The 21,669-nt window shown below is 33.0% G+C and overlaps 2 protein-coding genes across 11 annotated transcripts; both read left to right on the forward strand.

Annotated features, from left to right (window-relative positions):
- Nucleotides 1–4,797: 4,797 nt before the first annotated feature.
- LOC111026171 (calcineurin B-like protein 1) lies at nt 4,798–8,260 on the forward strand. 3 transcript variants are annotated; one of them, XM_022304198.2, is made up of 9 exons: nt 4,801–5,112; nt 5,612–5,737; nt 6,487–6,569; nt 6,822–6,881; nt 7,109–7,217; nt 7,326–7,378; nt 7,535–7,615; nt 7,743–7,855; nt 7,961–8,260. In XM_022304198.2, exons 2-9 carry the CDS (start codon nt 5,659–5,661, stop codon nt 8,022–8,024), a joined length of 642 nt encoding a protein of 213 aa, XP_022159890.1. In that variant the 5' UTR covers nt 4,801–5,112; nt 5,612–5,658; the 3' UTR covers nt 8,025–8,260. The 3 variants fall into 3 exon arrangements, with proteins under 3 accessions (XP_087981882.1, XP_022159890.1, XP_022159889.1); XM_022304197.2 differs by having other exon boundaries at nt 4,802–5,112; nt 5,607–5,737; XM_088125756.1 differs by lacking the exon at nt 6,822–6,881 and having other exon boundaries at nt 4,798–5,112; nt 5,607–5,737.
- A 2,816-nt stretch (nt 8,261–11,076) lies between these two features.
- LOC111024534 (Pentatricopeptide repeat (PPR) superfamily protein) lies at nt 11,077–20,770 on the forward strand. Of its 8 annotated transcripts, XR_015791619.1 has the most exons (5): nt 11,077–11,471; nt 11,555–13,746; nt 14,072–14,128; nt 19,947–20,001; nt 20,471–20,770. XR_015791619.1 is itself a non-coding variant. In XM_088125459.1 (3 exons), exons 1-2 carry the CDS (start codon nt 11,457–11,459, stop codon nt 13,709–13,711), a joined length of 2,172 nt encoding a protein of 723 aa, XP_087981585.1. In that variant the 5' UTR covers nt 11,077–11,456; the 3' UTR covers nt 13,712–13,746; nt 14,072–20,770. The 8 variants fall into 8 exon arrangements, 2 of the variants coding, with proteins under 2 accessions (XP_087981585.1, XP_087981586.1); XR_015791617.1 differs by having other exon boundaries at nt 14,072–20,001; XR_015791618.1 differs by having other exon boundaries at nt 19,947–20,770.
- Nucleotides 20,771–21,669: the final 899 nt, after the last annotated feature.

The following is a 21,669-nucleotide window of genomic DNA, read 5'->3' on the forward strand; positions in this document are numbered from 1 at the left end:
GACGACATGTGGGGGTTCGAATCCATGACCTTTTTTAGTCAAGAGATAAGTATCTTGATCACTTGAACTATGTTCGGTTTGACAGGATTTTGTGTTACTTTTTCAATTTTAAAGTTTTAATTTCATCATGGTCAGATTTTCAATTACCTTTTTTTATTATCACAAAACGTTAAAATTAACTGTTTTTTTTTTCTTTTGTATATATATATATATATATATATATATATATATATATTTTTTTTTTTTTTTTCGCTTCTGTGCTATTTGTGCCATGGTATCAAAGTGGTCTTCAGAAAATCCACGCGGAATAGGGTTGGTATTGATGGGGAACTTTTGATTTGACATCCCACAGAAAAATGATTGGCTGATTTATAAATTTGGTATCTAAATTTTCAAAAACGTCTTTAATAAATTTACCAGTTTTGAAAAATACCCAAGTAACAAATTTTCAATATTTGTATAATATATTTTTAGTTTATGAACTTTCAATTTTTTATTTAACAAGTACTTTAATTTCAAGCTTGTGTTAATAAAGTCTCGATCTATACATTTTTAGTAACCTATGAGGAAACAGAAGATTAAAAGTTAATAATTTTATTAGAATTTCTAAAGTTTAGATACGTTGATTCATAAATTTAGCTCTCTAGGATCTCGTCAAATTTGCACCAATCTTCTAAAATAAAGGGATCAATAAGACGTACAAAGCATAATAGAACTAAAACCAGTGTGGATCTAGCCACACGGGCTCCGATGCTTAAATTAAAATCGGAGTAATTGAGTATAAAGTATATGATGTTGTGAGCATACCTTTAGGGTTTGACTTACTTCCCTCAGAAGTTGAATCCTAGTATTAACGTCCGAAGTTAAGCGTGTTTGACCTGGTTCAATCTTCGGCTTGATGACCTCGGGTGACTTCCTAGTTGCTTTACTAGGAAGCAAAGCATGCTGAGATCTTAGGAGATCTGGACTGCTGACCCTGGGTTGTCTTCGACAACTCCCCTACGAAATACACCAATTAGACTTTTATTTTTCCTATTTACAAACTCATTAAACAATCAAAATTCACATACAAAACTTATAATTTGAATACATTTTGGTAATTACATGTCTATTTTAATTTTCCAAAAGAAAAATGCAGTGGTAAACTTCAAAATTATCTAATGCTAAACTTATCGAAATATTTAGTTACTTTTTTTTTTTACATAAATTTAGAAGAGGACAAATGTAATATGAGGAATTAGAATTTGTAATTTTCCCCAAATTCTAAGAAATTTGCATACAAAATTTGAGTTTCCCTATCTTAATGACATGTTGTTTTCTCTAAAATTTATATTAATTTTCTAAATATTATGTAAAGTACTTCATCACTGACCAATTTTAATATTTAAAAATAATGGGGAGTAAATTGAAATTTTGAAAAGAAAATTAAAACTTTTTAAACGTTACTGAAATGAGAAAAAAAAAAAGAATAAAACTACAAACAGTGAAAACTGATGTCTATTTTGTAACACACCCTGAAAAAATACGGCAAGAGTATTTATAACTATACTTTCTAATAACTGCGATAAATTCGTCTATATATATAAAACAAACTAACTTATAAATGCTACAAAAATGGAAGACTAGTTCTATTCCATAAACTCAGGAACAAATAACCCTGACTAGAAAAAGCAAAAACATAAACTAAAAATGTGAGGTTCTAAATTTTGACCAAAAAAATAATAATAAATTTAGGAATAAGATATATATCTAACCTCTGCTAATATAAGGGAAAAAAAAAAGAAAGAAAAGGTTGATTTTTTTCTTTTTAACAAAATGTTCAAGATTTCTGTCACTCTCATTTTAGTTAGTATTCACGTGGAACTACTCCATCTAAAATGAAAAAAAAACAACTTATAATCCAAAAATAGCGTTATTTAAATGTGTTTCTCATGTTTACAAAAAGAAAATTATAATTCTATGAAGTTAAAGAATAGTTTTTTAATACTATTTTTGAACAATACATAATAATTATATACTTTTAAAATAAACTAGTGTAGCCAATATCGACATAGCTTAACGATAATTAGTACCTATTATTTCCTTTTGAGTATTGAGGCTAGAAATTAAAATCCCATACTTTCAATTTATTGTTAAAAAGTAAATAAATAAAGTGGTTTTTTTATTTTGTCCTAAAAATATACCCATTATTTAAAGATTTTTAAATATTACTTTTAATCTTTTATAAATGTTAAAAAAATATATATTTTGAACAAGTATCTTAAATACTTCGAACCAAAAATTGATGTGACATAACATGGAACAACACGTCTAAATTTTTTCTACAAAGATCTTATGACTTGTTTGATAGAGAATGTCATTTGATAGATGTGTTTTCAAAGATCAAAACAATATAAATTATGAAAACAATTTTTTTTACATTTGTGGTGTTTCTATATTCTAAATTTGAAATATAAAATGCATAATTATATTAAAACGATAAAATTTTGGTAAATATATTATTTCATATTATAAATTCATTTCATTTACGCTATGATTAGAATATGTAAAACATAGTATATTATAAATTATATAATATTGTAAAATAATCATTATACATAATTTATAATATATGTATTTATAAATTAACTAATAATATTTTAAATTGATCTAAACATTTAATTGGTAACTATCATTAGTGTGCAGATATATTATTAAACACACAGAACAATTTTTAAATTGAGATTCAATTTCTCATTCACTATCAAGCACGTATTCGAAAATTGAAATATAAATCCGGTAGTTTTTATTGAATTTCTTATTTTCAAATTTTAGTTTTTAGGTTACCAACCAATCACACCTTTTATTTATCAATGGTTATAGTTTATTTTACCCTAAAAAATGGTTATAGTTTATTTTTGTATTTTCAACCAAAATTTATCATATTTAAAAAATGATAAATTATATGTTAATTGTCATGTCATTTTTTTTCATTTAAAATATTAACAAATATTAGTTTAAGTGATATTTTTGGGATTTTTTTAAATAATGTTTTTATTTAAATTTATTTTTAAAATAATGTTGCATTAAATAAAATTAAAGAAAAAGTACATATTTTGAAACTTATTCCAAAAATAATGTTTTTGAAATTAGTCCTCTACTGGGTCGTCTCTTCAAATTTTAATAGGTATTATCAAATTTTAAAGCACCTCTCGGTCCTTTCTTCAAGAGACGACCATGAATGCTGCACCATCATCCACCGCACCACTAGCTAATTCACTAAAATAGAATCTATTTTTATAATATATAATATATAATAATATTTAGTTTTTTTTAAATATCCAAGTCATCCCTTTAAGAAAAGGATCGAGAGGTGCAGTCCAACACATGGTCGTCTCTTGACGACCATGTCTTGATTTAAAAAAAAAACAGACGTGGTACCAATAAAGTCCCATATCGTTATGTCGTCTCTTCAAGAGATGACCAACATCTGAAAATGGCATGGTCGTCTTTGGAGGAGACGACCAAGTAGAACCAAGTAGAAGACTAATTTCAAAAACATTATTTTTGAAATAAGTTTCAAAATATGTATCTTTTCTTTAATTTTATTTAATGCAGTATTATTTTAAAAATAAGTTTAAATAAAACATTATTCTAAAAGAAATTCGATATTTTTAGTCAAAGACTAATGATGACATATTCATATATATATTTTTAAAGGTTTTCCTTTTTTTCAAAATATATGAAATTTGACGTGACGTGTGGAAGTACAGCACGTGGGGGCAGATTCCCACTATGGAAGCCTGTGGACACGTCAGTTCACGCGCAAGATTCAGATGCAAACAAAAAAATCGGCGGTAGACCCGATAATGAGATTTTTCTTTCAGACACGTGTCATTTCTTCTGGAGAAAATCGAAACGGGGCCCAGTTTAAAAAGTCATTGTTCTTGGCCAATAGTCTGATGCCACGTGGAGTGAACGCGATGTCTTGACTCGTGACTTTGACTGTTTACGGACCAAACTCACTCTCTTTCCGCTCCTTCAAGCGCTTCTGGAAGTTGAAGCTGAACGTCTACACGTGTCCACTGACCTGGAGGATGTTAATTTTTTTCTTTTAATTTTGTTTGTTTAGGAGCAAATCTGTAAAAATGCAACAAGGGTAATATAACATAATCTTACCTACTCAAATTATCTACCTTTTTACCTTAGTTTTCAAATTTTAAGCTAGTTAAATTTTAACAAGTAATTCTAATAAGACTTATAAACATTATTTTTTTAAGTATGTATTACTTTGTTATATATTTTTTATAAATAAGATTTTGAAAAAAGATAGTTTTGAGTAGTTTTATTTTAAATATTTAGCTAAAAATTGTCAATACGAAGATAATTTAATCATAATCGACATCCTACTTTTTTAGGTCGGAGATTTGATCTGCTATATCCCATCTATTTTTAAAGAGGTGACAATTTATAAAACGGTGCAAAAACAAACCTAACTTTTAAAACAGAAAATTACAAAACAAAAATTGTAGTAAATTTTCGCAAATATCAATCAAGAAGTAAACAATTTCAAAATATAGATATGAAAATAATAAATCCTAAAAAGTAAAATAATAAAATGTATTAAAACCTAAGGAATATTCACTCTCCTTCGCTCGCAAACGAGGCGCGTGCACCACACTAATAACCAATTTCCACAGACATTGTTTATCAGGAAATACTTTTGTATCCTCCGATTCGATAGAAGAGAAAGATTCCTATTATTTATTTATTTATTGTTTTTTTCCCTAATATTATTATTATTATTATTTTTAAGATATCTCAATCATCATAAATAACAAATCGGCGTTCTTTGGTTTCCAATTCGCGTTAATCCCCAACGAACACCAACATCCGAGTTGGATTCAGCCGCTGTTTTTAGCGTCCTCCGTTGAATTGAAAATTTAAATCAGCTCAATCAGAGTATCGAAATTAGCGCTTTCGATTTCTTCCTCAACCCCCCAAGTATCTCCGCCGCTTACTCTTTTTACCAATCGATCGCGCGTTTCGTCTCGTTTCGTCTTGTTCGCTGTGTTTATCTTCTGGGTTCTTAGTTTCTTACTGGATTTCTCTTCCTCCGGGGCATTATTCTTGGTGAGTCCCTCTTTTATTCTTTTAATCCATCGTTTTCTCTCTGGAAATTTTTATCGTTTCGTCATCTGTTCTTGTTGTGGATGTTTCGATTAAAGCGAATCGGTTACTGGGGTTTTTCTTGGGGGAAATCCGATTTAATCCATTGGGTTTTGGTTGAAATTTGATTTGATTTCTTGGTTTGTTCCGGTTCTGTCTGAAATTGAGGAAAACGGATCCGTGGGACCATTGAGAAGAGGAGAAATTAGTGTTTCTTTTTGGATTATTTTATTGATTACGATTGAATTCAGATGTTTCGTCTTTGAATAAACATTTTTCTTTTTTAAATTATGGGGGTCAACAGAAGGCCAAGTCAAAATGCTTTACCGCAAAATCTCATGCTCGGCAGTCTTGATTGAATTCTATGTCCACTAATCCTCGGATGTTTTAATGGTTGTTCTGAATTTTTGGGTTTCTTAAATGTAAGATTAAATATGGGTTTTCACCATGTGTTGTAGTGAAGCCTAGGCAGCAGCTGTTGGTGGTGCGCTGTTCGATTCTTTTCAGTAAATGGGCTGTGTTTCGTCTAGAGGAAGAAGACAGTTCCCTGGATACGAGGACCCTGTGTTCCTTGCTTCACAAACAACCTGTAAGTTCTCTGTTTCACTCTGATTTCTGCATTATCCGCCATGTTTGTTCTTGATGAAGTTTGAGAAAACCCGTAGTTCGGCCATCGGATGACTGGCCTTTGATCAATCTCATTTGATGGTTTATTTGATGAGACTATGGTGTTCTTGAGGGGAGGGAGGGTTCAATCAGGATCTGAGCTCCGTTTACTTGATGATTGCAGTAGGATTCGGGCACCGAAAATGAACAAAGTTCTGCGTATTTTAATTCAAGGCTATATATTTGTTTGTGTCTGACGTTGAAGTGTGTTTTTTCAATTGTTTAACGTTAAAGAAATTTCAATTTAGTCCCTTACGTCACATGATAATTAGAAGATAATCGGTCATGTGGTCTAATTCTTCTTCTAAATTTTTGTCAAATTCACCGAGCATCATAAACTTTTTATCTTTGGCCAATTTTTACATTCACTAACGGAAATAGTATAATTAAAAGTATATTAGAAGATAAGGGAGTAAGTTTAAATTTTTAAAATAAGAACTAAATTGAAAAAAACACTTCAAACTTTCGGGACCAGATCATAAAAAGTTTCTTATAGAGCTTGATAAGGTGTTTATATTCATTATAACTCGAGGCCAGGGATGGGGTCTTCTTATTACTATACTGTTGCAGTGTTCTGATTTCTTTTCTAATTTAAATTTTACTGGTAATCATGCGTCTTAAATTCTTAATCTGATTTTCTCATGGTTGTGGTGCCATTTTCTGATATTCCAGTTAGTGTCAGTGAAGTCGAAGCTTTATTCGAGCTTTATAAAAGCATCAGCAGTTCAGTGATAGATGATGGGCTAATAAACAAGGTATTTTATTAATCATACTTGATTCTCTCCCTCTGTTCGAGTAATTTTAGACAGTATTTTATTTCAAGTCCTGCCTATGAGGAAGATATAACCTCTTATGTTTTTCATGTTCAAACAACAAGACGTATCTTGGGGGCGTTTATATTTTATATATATCATGGTTAATCGTGTTATAAAATGAACTCGGAATTACGCAAGTCCAAATTTCCATCTGCAATTGTTAAGTGTTGACAGATGTTCTTGCATGTGCAGGAAGAATTTGTTTTGGCTCTTTTCAAGGATAAGAAGAAAGAAAACCTTTTTGCAAGTCGGGTAATGTTTGTTATACGAACTAGTTTAGCTATTCAAATGATTGATAGTTTGATTAGGTAATACCCTCTTGGGTGGACATGTTAATAATCTGAAATATCAATCGACTCTATGCTATACAGATGCTTCCAAAACTCGTTTATAGGCAAGAATCTGTAGCATCATTTTTTGTTTATTTTGCTTGTTAGAGGTCACAGTAAGATTGAAGAACCTTTCTTTATGGTCTGCAGATCTTTGATTTATTTGATGTAAAGCACAAAGGAGTTATTGATTTCGGCGACTTTGTTCGAGCACTCCATATATTCCATCCAAGTACTCCTCTTGAAGACAAGATAAAATGTAAGTATAGAAACGACATTCCAATCTTAGTTTGAAGTGTTGATAATTTTATCCACTCGATTCGTATTTGTGTTGGTATCTGATATTTGGTTAAAAAATTGTTTGCAGTTTCATTCAAGCTGTATGATTTACATAGTACGGGCTTTATCGAGCGCCAAGAGGTATGAGATAGTTTTGTTTCTTCTTTTTCATTATTCATCCGCGTTGTGAATTTTATTTCTCTTCTTTTGTTTAGTTCGATTGGACAGGGCTCTAATTCTTTGTTGATCCCGTTTATATTAGTTTAGAGGTTTCATTATATTATGTGATTATGACAGGTTAAGCAAATGTTAGTAGCACTTCTTGGTGAATCAAAAATGAAGTTGGCTGATGAGACTGTCGAGTTGATACTTGATAAGGTGAGTTGCCATCTCCGCTCTTCAAAATTCGATCACATCAGACTATTGGTCTCGATACGTGCCTAACGAATCAACAACATATTTGATGTGTTTCTGAGAATCACGAAAATTTTCTTCTGGCTTGCAGACATTTCTGGAAGCTGATAGAAACCAAGATGGGAAGATCGACTTGTCTGACTGGCAATGTTTTGTCTCCAAGAACCCATCATTATTAAAGGTCGTGACGCTCCCTTATTTAAGGTACAATCCAAAGTCATTTTCTCGGTCTCGAAAGAATTCATACATTCATTCGACATTTTCGACAAATTCACAAGTACTTTTTTGCTTCTTTGGTTGAAAATGCAGGGATATAACCACAGCATTTCCAAGCTTTGTGTTTTATTCTGAGGTTGATGAGACTGCAGCATGAAGAAAGTAAATAGAATAATAGGAATTGTGAATTAGCCACATTAACTTTTCATAACATATTAATGTTTTACAGTTTCAGCTTAAGAAAGATGAAATAAGGAAAAAGAAAAAAAAAACAGAAAGATTTTAGATTTTGTTTATTTTTATTTTTATTTTTATTTTGTTGGAGAAGTCCAAATCTGTGCCATAAAGTACTAAAATAGTATGGGGCTCAGTTTTATAGCATCTTCTTCCCTATGATCTGATTTTTGCAGATAGTTATTTTTCATATTAGAAAATTTGGTGCTTTTTTATTTTTTTATTTGTTTTTTGCATCCAATGTAACCCGACCACTTAGTATTTTTAGTAGGAAACTGTGAAAAAAAATTTCTATTGCCATACAATTTTTATTTTCCACCCACTGAAGAATCCGAGGTTCTAATTTTTATTTTGAATTCTACTATAAAAAAGAAAACATATATCGCAAAAATTTATTATAATTAAATTCGATAGATATTAGAAAAAAAAAAAGTAAATTCAGGACCGCATTATTCTAAACTTTTAATTTATTCAGAATTAAACTGCTAATTTGACTAAAAAAATAATTAGACTAAAAAAACAAGTGGAAAAAGTAAACAGAGGAAAGTGTAAATTAGTTAAATGGCATCTGTTCTGTGATGTATTATTAAAGAAAAAAAAAAGAAAAAATAAATAAAGTTTACTCTAATTATTATTAGAGTTAGATAAGTGTTACAAGTTTCATTTACAAATTTAGCATTTGTTTCTTTTTACCATTTGTTCAACGAGATGCAATATAAATTATAAAATTTCTAAAATTTATTGATTAAAAAATTCAAGCATCAACATAATTAAGTTCCTCAAAAAAAAATTCACAATTAAGTTCAATTAGTGTGGAAGATTGGGTGTCAAATTCAACAAAAATTTGGTGGGGAAGGTAGACGTGTGACACTTTACATGACTGAAATTTAGATACTAAGGATGTGTTAAGATATTTGTATAGTTATATTTATTTTGCAATATTTATATAATGTTCTGCACTTATGAATATTCAAATAATTTATATATTAATTTAATATAGTTTGTAATTATATAATAGAATTGTTTTTATTAATTGTAATTGTAATATATATCTATATATATATATATATATATATATATATATATTAGCACAACATGTGGGGTGGGGATCGAACTCACAACCTCCTAATACCACTGAGCTATGTTCGCTTTAGCATTTAATATTTTTATATTAATTTCATATATATTAGTTTGTATATGTTATTTTGTACATAAGTTAGTTGATATTAATATAAGATTTTTAAAAAATTGATATTAAATATAAATTTATTTTCAACTTTAATAATTAAAAAAAACAAAAATTATATAGAACATGGGGAGTGTGGATCAAATTCATAACCTCTTAGTTGGAGATTATGCTAATTATCAGTGAACTCGCTTCAACAACAATTATATACTTTATGTTATACTGGGTGTAATTTATTTATCATATTATCAAATTATATATATATTTTTAAGAAGACGCGTATTAAAGGTATGTTGGCTGTTAAACAATATTGCTTTAAAATTATACATTTAAGATAATAAATATTATTAATAATTTATTCATACTATTAAAAATAAATAGAGATATTATATAATTTGATTGAAGTTTATTTTATATGTAATGTAATATATAAATATACTTAATTAAATAAAGTTATTTATTAGTTGGTGAGTTATTTTGAATTGTAAAATAAAAAATAAAAAATAAAGGTACAGAAAATTGATGAAAAAAAAATACATGAACAAGTCACGAAAGACAAAAAAAAAAAGCACCAATATAAAGAGATAATACCTTCTAGGAATTTTGAAAACTCGGGTTTCAAAAACACCCCTTAGAATATGTTAGATGCCTCCAAGTATTCTACATTTATACAAATTAAACTTATAAATTCATACGTTCATCCAATACGAATCTTGAATTTCTACAAAAGAAATAGCCTCTTAGTGTCATATACAAATATTTTCTAAACAAAAATCTAATAAGGTAAATATTATAATACGAAGAAGTTTAAGACAAATATTGCGATATTTACTAAAGGTTAATTAAAATAAAAAATAAAAAAATGCTAAGAAAAAAAATATGATTTTTTATGATTAAAAAAAATAATAATAAGCCACAGTTTTCAACCTAAAATCCGAAAAGGACATATGCTTGGTTTGGGGACCCTTTATTTATTTATTTATTTTTACTTTTTTTTTGCTTAATATTATTTTTTTACCAAATTTATTCTCAAAAATATACCATTAACCAATTACCAAACTATGTACAATGATATATTAATGGTATATTTTTGGAATAAGTTTGATAAAAAATAATATTAAAAAAATCCCTTGATTGGCGGTTGGAATTGAACAAAATTATTTTAAATTCTAGCATTTTAAAATCATACAATTGAGCTTAAATTCGTAATATTGTTTCGAACCAATAAATTTTAAATCGATAAAAATTAAATATCTGGTTAAAATAAATGAAAAAAATAAAATAAAATAATCATATAATTATATAAATATAAAGGCTAATACAACTCTACGCTCCCTCTTCAACCTCCCATTATTTATTTTCTTTTGTTTTTTAGTCTTAAAAGTTAAACTCTTGTTTTTTTAAATAAATTGGAATCTAGTTGGACAAAAGAAAATATAATAGTTTAGTTTTGGTTTGAGTAGTTTTACAATAGATAATACTCAACCCAAGAAACTTAACTTTGATTGTGTCGAACTTCGTACTATTTAGTAATATTTAAAAATTGCACTAATTATTTATTTAAAGGAACATATTATCGAATAGCCTATCAATGTCGAGAAGTTCTCCTTATTTTATGTTTTAAATATAATTTTTATTTAAATATTAATGAATATGGAAATTTATGCATTTTTATGATTTTTTTTGACAGTGCATTTTTATGAAATTAAAGTTGATAAAAAATATAGAAAAAAAAAACAACGAGAACTTCTCAATGGACACTTTATATTCGCTGAAGGCCCAAATTGGTGACAAGCCGAGTCCACTCACCTTGTCAATTCGGACGACTCGAGTAGTATCAGATTATCGAGTTCGAGTCATGTTCCATGTTGGGTTCCTGCCATCTCAATTCCAACTTCTTTTGATCGAAAACCATCGCCAATTCGCAGCCAAGGTCGCCGGAATTCGTCTCTTGAATGGATTTCTCCGAGCAAGATGTAGATATATTCGGCGAAGAGCTCCAGAATGAAGACAACAACGACAACGACAACGACCACCAGAAACTGGTGTTAGTTATAATCTTCTCAGTTTATTAGCTATAATCCTATGAACTGGTGTTGAAGAAGAAGTTTATGCAGCCATCTACAAATGTTATAGGAAATTCCAAGCACCATCTCTGGAAATACGTCGATGTGCGTATTCGAGGTATGGTTTATCTCTTTCTAACTTCTGACTTCCCGACTTGCTCCAGAGGTTGAATTCCTTTTTCATATGTGGATAATTTGTAGGGTAATTTATTAATTTTTATGGCCCTTATCTTAGCGAGAGAAAGACTTGTGCAATCCCGTTTATGGACGGGTTTTTCTTTAAAATCTGGATTAGTTTCTGCCTTACGCATTTCTGAGAATTTGATCTTCATTAGAATTTTTGGAAGCCCTAGAGTTGAAGAACTATTGTATATGAAGTCTCAATTTCGACTTTCTCGTTGTCTTTCTACTTCTGTACACACTACGAAATTGTCATGGGGAGGTTCCTCTTATGAAGTGCTCTTGGGGAAGTTGGAAACTGCTTTAAAAGATCATCAAACCGATGAAGCATGGGAGTTGTTTGATGATTTCAGAAGGTTATATGGTTTTCCAAAGGACAACGTTTTGCTTATGTTGGTTTCTCAATTGTCATATACTTCTGATTGCAATAAGTTAAAGAAGGCATGTAACTTGGTTTTTCAAATTTGGAAAGAGAAGCCAATTGTATTGCAACTTGATGTCTTAACTAAACTTGCCCTCACATTGGCAAGATCCCAAATGCCAATTCTCGCTTCGAAGATTCTTAGATTGATGTTAGAGACGAAGAGATTACCGCGAATGGAACTGTTGCAGTTGGTTATACTGCACAAGGTGAAGACAGAGGTTGGAACATATCTTGCTTCCAATATATTGGTCCAGATATGTGATTGTTTCTTACAACAGGTTGCAAATAGGAATGATCAAGCGAAGTTGATGAAACCAGATACCATGGTCTTTAACTTGGTGTTCGATGCCTGTGTCAAGTTTAAATTATCTTTTAAGGGCCAGCAGTTGGTGGAATTAATGTCTCAAACTGGGGTTGTTGCTGATGCACATACAATTGTCCTAATTGCCAAGATTTATGACATGAATGGACAAAGAGATGATATAATGAATTTCAAAATCCATATTGACCAAGTTTCACCTTCATTAGTTTGTCATTATTGTCAGTTTTATGATAGCTTGTTGAGCTTGCACTTTAAGTTTAATGATTTCGAGTCTGCTGCTAATCTCGTGCTGGAAACTTGTCGATTTGGCGAGTCTCCTAGGATTCAAAAACATTGGAGGGACTCACAAAAGTCTAGCCTTATTCCAATTGGATCACACCATCTAAAGGCTGGATTGAAGATAAAGATTATGCCAGAATTGCTACAGAAGGATTCGGTTCTCAATGTGGAAGCCAAACCAGAGTTTATAAATTATAATAATGGAAAACTTGTTTCCAGTAAAAAGACTCTTTCGAAACTCGTTATCGAATTCAAGAGACTTGGAAAAACTTCTGAGCTCTCAAAACTTTTACTTCAAGTTCAAAAAGGATTGGCATCGACCGAAGGATCCAACTTATGTTCTGCCGTAGTTAAAACTTGCATTTATTTAGGTTGGCTCGAGATTGCCCATGACATTTTGGACGACGTGGAAACAGCTGGCTCAGCAGTTGACTCCGCAGTGTACTTCTTGCTCTTGAAAGCATATTACAACCAAGAAATGCTCAGGGAAGCAGATGTACTGCAAAAACAAATGGCAAAGGTTGGCTTGTCCACCGATACCACAGCAGACATGGTTAGCTCTACATATTCTCCAAAATTAGCTAATCGAACTTCGTCACAGGATAATCCTCCAACTACTCATGAAACATCTCTAGTTGAATCTCTAGTTCAAGAGATGAAAGAGACTAGTGCAATTTCTCCTAGAGTTTACAAGCTCAATTCTTCTATCTACTTTTTCTGCAAGGCCAAAATGATTGAGGATGCCTTACAGGCATACAAAAGAATGCAACAGATCAGTATTCAACCTACTTTGCAAACTTTCGCCAATCTAGCATTCGGGTTTTCTTCTTTGCAAATGTATCGCGACATCACGATTCTATGGGGAGACATGAAGAGGAATATAGGGAGCAGAAATTTTGTTATGAGCAGAGAACTCTATGAGTTCTTATTGCTATGCTTCCTTCAAGGTGGTTACTTTGAGAGAGTGATGGAAATTGCTGGCCATATGGAGGAGCAGAAGATGTTCACTGACAAAGGGATGTACAAAAGTGAGTTCCTAAAGCTTCATAAGAATCTTTATAGGAGCTTAAAGCCATCAGAAGCCAGAACTGAGGCACAAAAGAAGAGGTTGGAGTATGTAAGAGCATTCAAAAAATGGGTTGGTATTTGTTGAACTTATAGTCAAGAAAGTGCATTGCTTCTCAGGAGGTATGGATATTGTTTCTTTCTTGCTCTACATATACACACAAATTGATGACGTAGACATTCAAAGTAATTTTCTCAAATTGGTTGCTTCATTGGCTTGTGTTTGTATGGTATGGTCCCTATTGGGTGATGTTGAAAATGCAGTTTTAGTTTTGTTTTTATTTTGTTTTTGTGGCATTTTTATTATATTATGGTTCACAATGCCGTTTGCATTCTATCATGCTTCAAGAGAAGTGGAACTTTTATGGATGCTCTCGTTCTTTCTCCAAGTTTGTTCGTTATCATTCTTGACTTTTAGCTGATCTTAATTTATTAATTTTTTTTATAGCCTTGTGAACTTGCTTGCTGTAGTCGTGGAGATATCTATTTTGATGACTGCAGCTTGGTAAGCTATTTAGAGTTGCTTTCTACATATCATTTTTCATGGATGTCGTTGTGTTGTCTATAAATATGTGAGCAGGTGATCAAATGCTCTTTTACCTCATTTTGATTATTAATATGCCACTACTAGAGATTGTTTAAGAGCTTTATTACTGAAGATATTGGAGTTGATTTGAATGAAGGTTTTGACTCTTCTATTGAGCAGAAAGGTAAGTTTCCAAAATATTTTGATTGAATTTTCTCCTGGCACTTTCTTGGAAGTAATTCATAGGGGGCAACGTGCATGCATAGGTAGAACATTGGTTGACTTTTAACGGCAAATGCGGTTATTGCCATCATCATACTTTGGTTGGTTCAGGAGAAAACAACGATTCTGACGGAGACCGCAGTTGGGAGACTAAGTCCTCCTCTAACAAGACAAAATGTCAGACCTCAGTTAGGAGACTAAGTCCTCTTCTAACAAGACAAAATGTCAGAATCAACACGGTTCCACCGTAGCCGGAACCTTTCCTCTGACAATGGAAAGATCTCTGTGCGTGGTGTGATAATGATAGGAATAAAACAAGCTAACAAATATTATCTCAATCACAATTCCAGACAATATATGCTAACTAATCCCAGATCAGGTTCTGGTTCCAATTATAACGGAAATAAATCAAATCAGAACTATGCTCAAAGAGTAGATAAATCAACCTAAACATCAAGCAACAAGAACAATAAAATATAGGGAAGAGAAATCGACACCGGATTTATACTGGTTCACCAAATGTGGGCTACGTCCAGTTCTTTGCTACCGTTGCAGGTTCCACTAAATGTCAGGAGAATCTTCAAGAGTTTACAACGCTCTATAATGATCTCTCTCACTTTTCTCTCAAAGAAAAATGCTCACGAATCACTCTTATAAGCTTCTAAAATTCTTCAATGGAAACAAAAACTTACAGAGCTCACGTTTTTCTTCTCTGTGAAGCCTCACGAAGAAACTCTCGCCAAACCCTCTCTCTGTAAATTTCTCTCACTTGATTCTCCCTCTAGGGGTTGTTAAAATCGTGGGCGGCAGACACTTACTTTTTAACAAAAGAAAATTGCCAACTTAATGGAAATAATGTAATGGGCCTTTTTTTTTATTTAAGCCCATTAAGCCACCTTTTCTTTTAATTTGGCTCCATTCTCAACAATCTCCCACTTGGAGACAAAACAAGCATCACGTCTCTTCTGCAACGGTAGCGGCTCCTCTCTACTCATGGAGAAGTCCAACTGAAGTTGCGCACAACTTCAGTTTATCAACAAGGACGGCCTTGGTAAACATATCGGCTGGATTCTCAGTTCCTGGAATCTTTTCAAGCACCAGCATCCCATCTTCCAAAGCTGATCTGATAAAATGGTACCTTATCTGTATATGTTTCGTTTTCGAATGAAATACAGGATTCTTTGCTAAATGAATAGCGCTCTGACTGTCCCAATGCAAAGTCCCTTTTCCCAATTTCAAACCAAGTTCTTCTGAAAAGGACTGAAGCCATATCATCTCTTTACTTGCCTCAGTAACTGCAACATACTCGGCTTCTGTAGTAGAAAGTGCTACTATCTTCTGCAATCTAGAGACCCAACTAATAGCAGTATTACCCAAAGTAAATACATACCTGGTAGTACTTTTTCTGCCATCTGTATCACCTGCCCTATCTGCATCAACATAGCCCTGCAATTTAAAATCTGACCTTTTAAAATGTAAAGCATAATCAGTCGTTCCTCTCAAGTATCTGAAGATCCACTTCACAGCCTCCCAGTGCTGCTTCCCTGGATTATTCATATACCTGCTAACAACTCCCACTGCATGTGCAATATCTGGTCTTGTGCAAACCATGGCATACATCAGGCTACCTATAGCTGAAGTGTACGAAATTCTAGCCATATAATCTCTTTCTTGCTCAGTAGTGGTGAGTGCTCCTTAGATAATCTAAAATGACACGCTAAAAGAGTACTCACAGGTTTTGCATCTCCCATGTAGAATCTGTTTAGCACCTTTTTTACATATTCTTCCTGTGACAATGTTAACGTACCATCTTTTTCTCTCGATCCTCATCCCTAGGATTTGTTTGGCAGCTCCCAAATCTTTCATATCAAATTCTCCAGATAATTCAACCTTTATCTTTAGAATTTCCTGTTTGTTTGGTCCTGCTATTAACACATCATCAACATATAGCAATAAAATAATAGAAGAGTTACCCTGAGTTCTTATGTAGCAACAATGATATGCCTGACACCTCTGAAATCCATTATTGCACATAAAACTGTCAAATTTCTTGTACCACTGTCTGGGAGCCTGTTTGAGACCATACAGGCTTCTCTGAAGTTTACAAACCATTTTCTCCTGTCCCTGTACTGTAAATCCCTATGGCTGCTTCATGTAAATTTCTTCCTCCAAATCACCGTGAAGAAAAGCTGTTTTTACATCCATTTGTTCCAGAAACAAATCTTCTTCTGCCACTATCGATAATACAGTTCTAATAGTAGTTAGTTTAACTACTGGAGAAAAAATTTCATTAAAGTCAATACCTTCCTTTTGTTGAAAGCCTTTGACTACAAGCCTTGCTTTATATCTTTTGCTGTCATCGGGCTCCTGTTTGATTCTATACACCCATTTGTTCTGCAAAGCTTTCTTACCTCTTGGTAACTCAGTAAGTTGCCATGTCTGGTTTGTCAGAAGAGAATTCATTTCATCCTTCATGGCTAACTCCCACTTGACAGAATCTTCTAACTGAACTGCTTCTTCATAACATTTAGGTTCACCTTTGTCAGTCAATAATATATAATTCAAAGTAGGGGAATACCTTTGTGGTGGTCTGATAGTTCTGCTAGATCTCCTAACTGCTGTAGGTGGTGTTCTCTGAACTTCTTCAGTTTCAACAACTGGTCCATCAGGTTCAATAACCTGTTCCTCAGATTCCACAACTGGTTCCTCAGGAGTGGTTGTACTATGATCTTCAATTCTTGTTGTCTTGGTCTCAACTCTGGGAAGACTTATGTAGCTAGTCTTCTCTTCTGTACTTTCATCTGACTCTGACTTTTCAAGTTTATCATTTGCTCTGTCCTTGTACAGAACATCCTCATTGAAGATCACGTTCTTGCTTCTAATAATTTTCTTGTTTTGGTCATCCCAAAACCTATAGCCCATCTCAGCTCCGCCATAACCAAGAAAATAACACTTCTTGGATTTAGCATCCAGTTTACTCCTGTCTGCAGCATCAATGTGAAGGTAAGATACACAGCCAAAAACCTTTAAATGAGAAAGGTTTACCTGTTTACCGTTCTAGACTTCTTCAGGCAATTTGAAGTCTACTGATGTGGTCGGACTCCTATTGATCAGATAGGTCGCAGTGTTGATTGCCTCTGCCCAGAACATCTTAGGCAATCCCGCATGTAATCTCATGCTCCTGGCACGCTCATTCAACGTCCTGTCATTCTCTCTGCCACACCGTTCTGCTGTGGTGTCCCTGGAATAGTGTTTACCATCACAATTCCACTGTCTGCACAATACTTTTAAATTCCCCATCAACATACTCACCACCATTGTCTGACCTCAAGCTTTTAATTTTTAGACCTGTCTCATTCTCAACCATAGCCTTCCAAGTTTTGAAAACAGAAAATACATCAGACTTATGTTTGAGAAAATAAGTCCATACCTTCCTGCTTGAGTCATCTATAAAGGTCACATAGTATCTGGAACCTCCGAGAGAAGAAACTTCAGAAGGCCCCCACACATCAGTGTGAACCAGCTCCAATTTCGTAGGTTTTGGCGCTGCACCTGTTTTTGAGAAACTGACACGCTTCTGCTTCTCAAATACACAACCTTCACATAGCTTGTGGTCAACTGCCTTAAGTCCCTGTAACTTCCCTGTAGAGTGAAGAATTTTCATACCTTTTTCACTCATATGTCCCAGTTTGTTATGCCATAATTGAGTATAGCTCGAATGATCTACAACAGCCACCATGTCTTTATCATTGTTGTTGACATACAAAGTTCCTGACTTGCTTCCTCGAGCAATCACCATGGCACCCTTTGTAACTTTCCAGTTTCATTGACCAAAGGATATTTCACATCCTTCATTATCCAACTGCCCCACAGAAATCAAGTTTTTCATCATATTCTGAACGTGACGTACCTTGCGAATTTTCCAAAATGAACCATTCGCCATTTTTAAATTCACGTCACCGATACCAATGATATCCAAAGGCTCTCCATCGGCAAGATAGACCTTTCCATGATTTCCTGCAATATAATTTTCAAGAATGTCACGTTGTCCTGTAGTATGAAAAGACGCACCTGAATCCATCACCCATGTGTCATGAGCACTCTCAACTACAAGAACCAGAGCATCATGTATCTGCTCAGCAACATTGGCACCGGCGTCGTTCCCATCATTTTTCTTTGGGGCCTTGCAATTCCTCTTCAAGTGTCCAGTCTTACCACAATTCCAACACTCAAACCTGCTGTTTTTCGACCTGCTTCTGTTGTTTTTCGACTTGCCTCGATTCCAATAACCTCTGTTATTATTTCTTCCTCTGTCCACATTCAAAACTGAACCAGAAGTAGAAGCGATACCAGAGTCCTTCCTGCGAATTTCTTCTGCAAAAGCTGCATCTCTAACATCTTCAAATTTCAATTTCTCTTTCCCACAAGAATTCGAAATAGCAGCTCGCATGGGTTCCCAACTATCAGGCAAAGATCTTAATAACAAAATAGCATAAACTTCATCACTGAATTCTAAATCAACAGCTACCAGTTTATTAATCAATGCATCAAACTCATTTAAATGGGCAGTAATAGGTGTACCCTCAGCCATTTTCAAATTAAAAAATTTAGTTGCAAGATACACCTTATTATTTACCGAGGGTTTTTCATACATGTTGGCCAGGGCATTCATCAACCTCATTGTGGTCGTTTCCTTTGCCACGCTGCTCTGAACATTTTTAGTTAATGTCAGACGAATCGTACCCAACACTTTCCTGTCCAACTTCTTCCATTCTTTTTCTCCCATATCATCCGGCTTTCCTTCTAATGGCAATTCCAACTCTTTCGAGTGCAAATAATCTAATACCTGATTTTTCCAAAACGAAAAATCCGACCCATTAAAAGTGACCAATTTGTCGTCCCCTGCCATTGTTCTTCAACCTCGCTCTGATACCACTTGATAGGAATAAAACAAGCTAATAAATATTATCTCAATCACAATTCCAGCAATATATGCTAACTAATCCCAGATCAGGTTCTGGTTCCAATTATAACAGAAATAAATCAAATCAGAACTATGCTCAAAGAGTAGATAAATCAACCTAAACCTCAAGCAACAAGAACAATAAAATATAGGGAAGAGAAATCGACACCGGATTTATACTGGTTCGCCCAATGTGGGCTACGTCCAGTTCTCTGCTACCGTTGCAGGTTCCACTAAATGTCAGGAGAATCTTCAAGAGTTTACAACGTTCTACAATGATTTCTCTCACTTTTCTCTCAAAGAAAAATGCTCACGAATCACTCTTATAAGCTTCTAAAATTCTTCAATGGAAACAAAAACTTACAGAGTCACGTTTTTCTTCTCCGTGAAGCCTCACGAAGAAACTCTCGCCAAACCCTCTCTCTCTGTAAATTTCTCTCACTTGATTCTCCCTCTAGGGGTTGCTAAAATCGTGGGCGGCATACACTTACTTTTTGACAAAAGAAAATTGCCAATTTAATGAAGAAGAAATAATGTAATGGGCCTTTTTTTTTATTTAAGCCCATTAAGCCACCTTCATTCTTTCTTTTAATTTGGCTCCATTCTCAACAGATAAGTCCTACCGTCCAGCCCTATCGTCATCATGGAAAGGATAAATCTGTCTAAGGTGGGTATAGATATCAAAAGAGCTCATATTAGAAACTTTTCTTGTAGTTCCGTTGCTCTTCCTTCTGTGGCGTTTTCTGCTACGTGCAGAAATTTTCATTCTGAGTTGCTATACAGTCGTAGATTTCGGTTAATGTTAAATTTGTTTATAGTTGAGCAAGTTCTGTAAATCTCGGCGTGGATTATCTCGTAACAGTAAAACTTGGGCATTTGATGAATGATAAAATGCCCCATCTGGGTAGTGGAAGAAACAACAATTTGGGAATAAAATGCCCGAGGTTGAGATTGTTGTCTATAATAAGATTGAAAACAGTTTCTGTTAGGTCAGCTCTAAACAATGTAGTGACATTTTTTAGGAAGAATGTTAGGAAGGTGACCTTTTCTGCTTCAGTTTCCATTGTTTTGGGGCTATGCTATTTTTTCCTGAAAATAACAGCAGTTCCCACCACCTAAAAGCGTTCCATATTCAGGTTTCATTTCAAGCCTTCAGAATGGAACTGTCACCAAAGTTGATCTAGAAGTCACAATGAAGAGGCGAGCGAGTTGAATTCCTTCTACCTTAGTTTCAATTCTGACAATGATTAGAGCGGTGACAGATCCAGAATTTGATGTCGGGGGCATAAATGTATACAAATATAATGGGAAATTATCAAGTTTATGTCTGTACCTGGCAATGTATATCAATTTACTATCTTACAATTGGATAAGTATGTATATCAATTTACTATCTTACAATTGGATAAGTATGTAATTTTCATCTGAGTCACAAATTTATATATTTTCATTTGAAATTTTTGTGAAAAAAATATTATCATAAATGAGTTAGAAAATATATTTTTATATGAAAAAGTAATAGAATTTAGACTAAAATGACATTAGAGTTAGTTGTTTTGGCTTAACTGTGTAAGTTTTGGCATAATTTTTTAACTATTGATTTTGTGCCTTGTAATCAAATTTAATTTGAGAAACTTGATTTTTTGAAATGAGTGAGTTTTTTTAATCTTTTTTTAATTAATAAGTGAATTAGCATGAATTGAATAGATAGATAAAAATTATGACATTTATGTAAGTTTTGGGTTATGAATTTAAATTTATTAAGAGAATATGTTCTATATAACCTTAATTAGACATATTTTGTAAAAAGAAAAAAATTTAATTGGACATAAAAGTTAAATTTCTCCTTTGAAATAATTAAAAAAAAGATATATTTTTTAAATATATTTGAAAAACCAAAATAAAGATTACCATACAATATATTAAAAAATAGACGCAGGGCCGCGAGGTATGAAAAAAATATATTTGAAAAAATCTGTAAAGATGAGATTCAATCACAAGATCATGAAGAAGCCACCCAACCAATGACCATTTTATTTCTAAAACTGTATACTATATTATATTTAATCTAAACTCCACGGCACGTGCCCTTCTAGTCCCTATGCAAATCCACCTTTGGTTAGAAGCAATAGAGGTGATAGCGCACAACAACCACGAGAGAGGAGGAGAATGACGCTGGTCACCATTGTTTGAGTTAAAATGGAGATTTTCAATCTTTGTTATACACACATCTTTTCTCCGCTCTACTTTGATCTCCCTTACAAAATTTTATTCGTTGGACTCTCCCACTCTTATTTATTCTTCCTCTCTTTTCCTCCATTTTTCCTATTTATCT

This window comes from Momordica charantia, assembly GCF_013281855.1.
Source record: "Momordica charantia cultivar OHB3-1 chromosome 6 unlocalized genomic scaffold, Mcharantia_2.0 BLBB01000006.1, whole genome shotgun sequence".
In the NCBI taxonomy this organism is placed as follows: domain Eukaryota; kingdom Viridiplantae; phylum Streptophyta; class Magnoliopsida; order Cucurbitales; family Cucurbitaceae; genus Momordica; species Momordica charantia.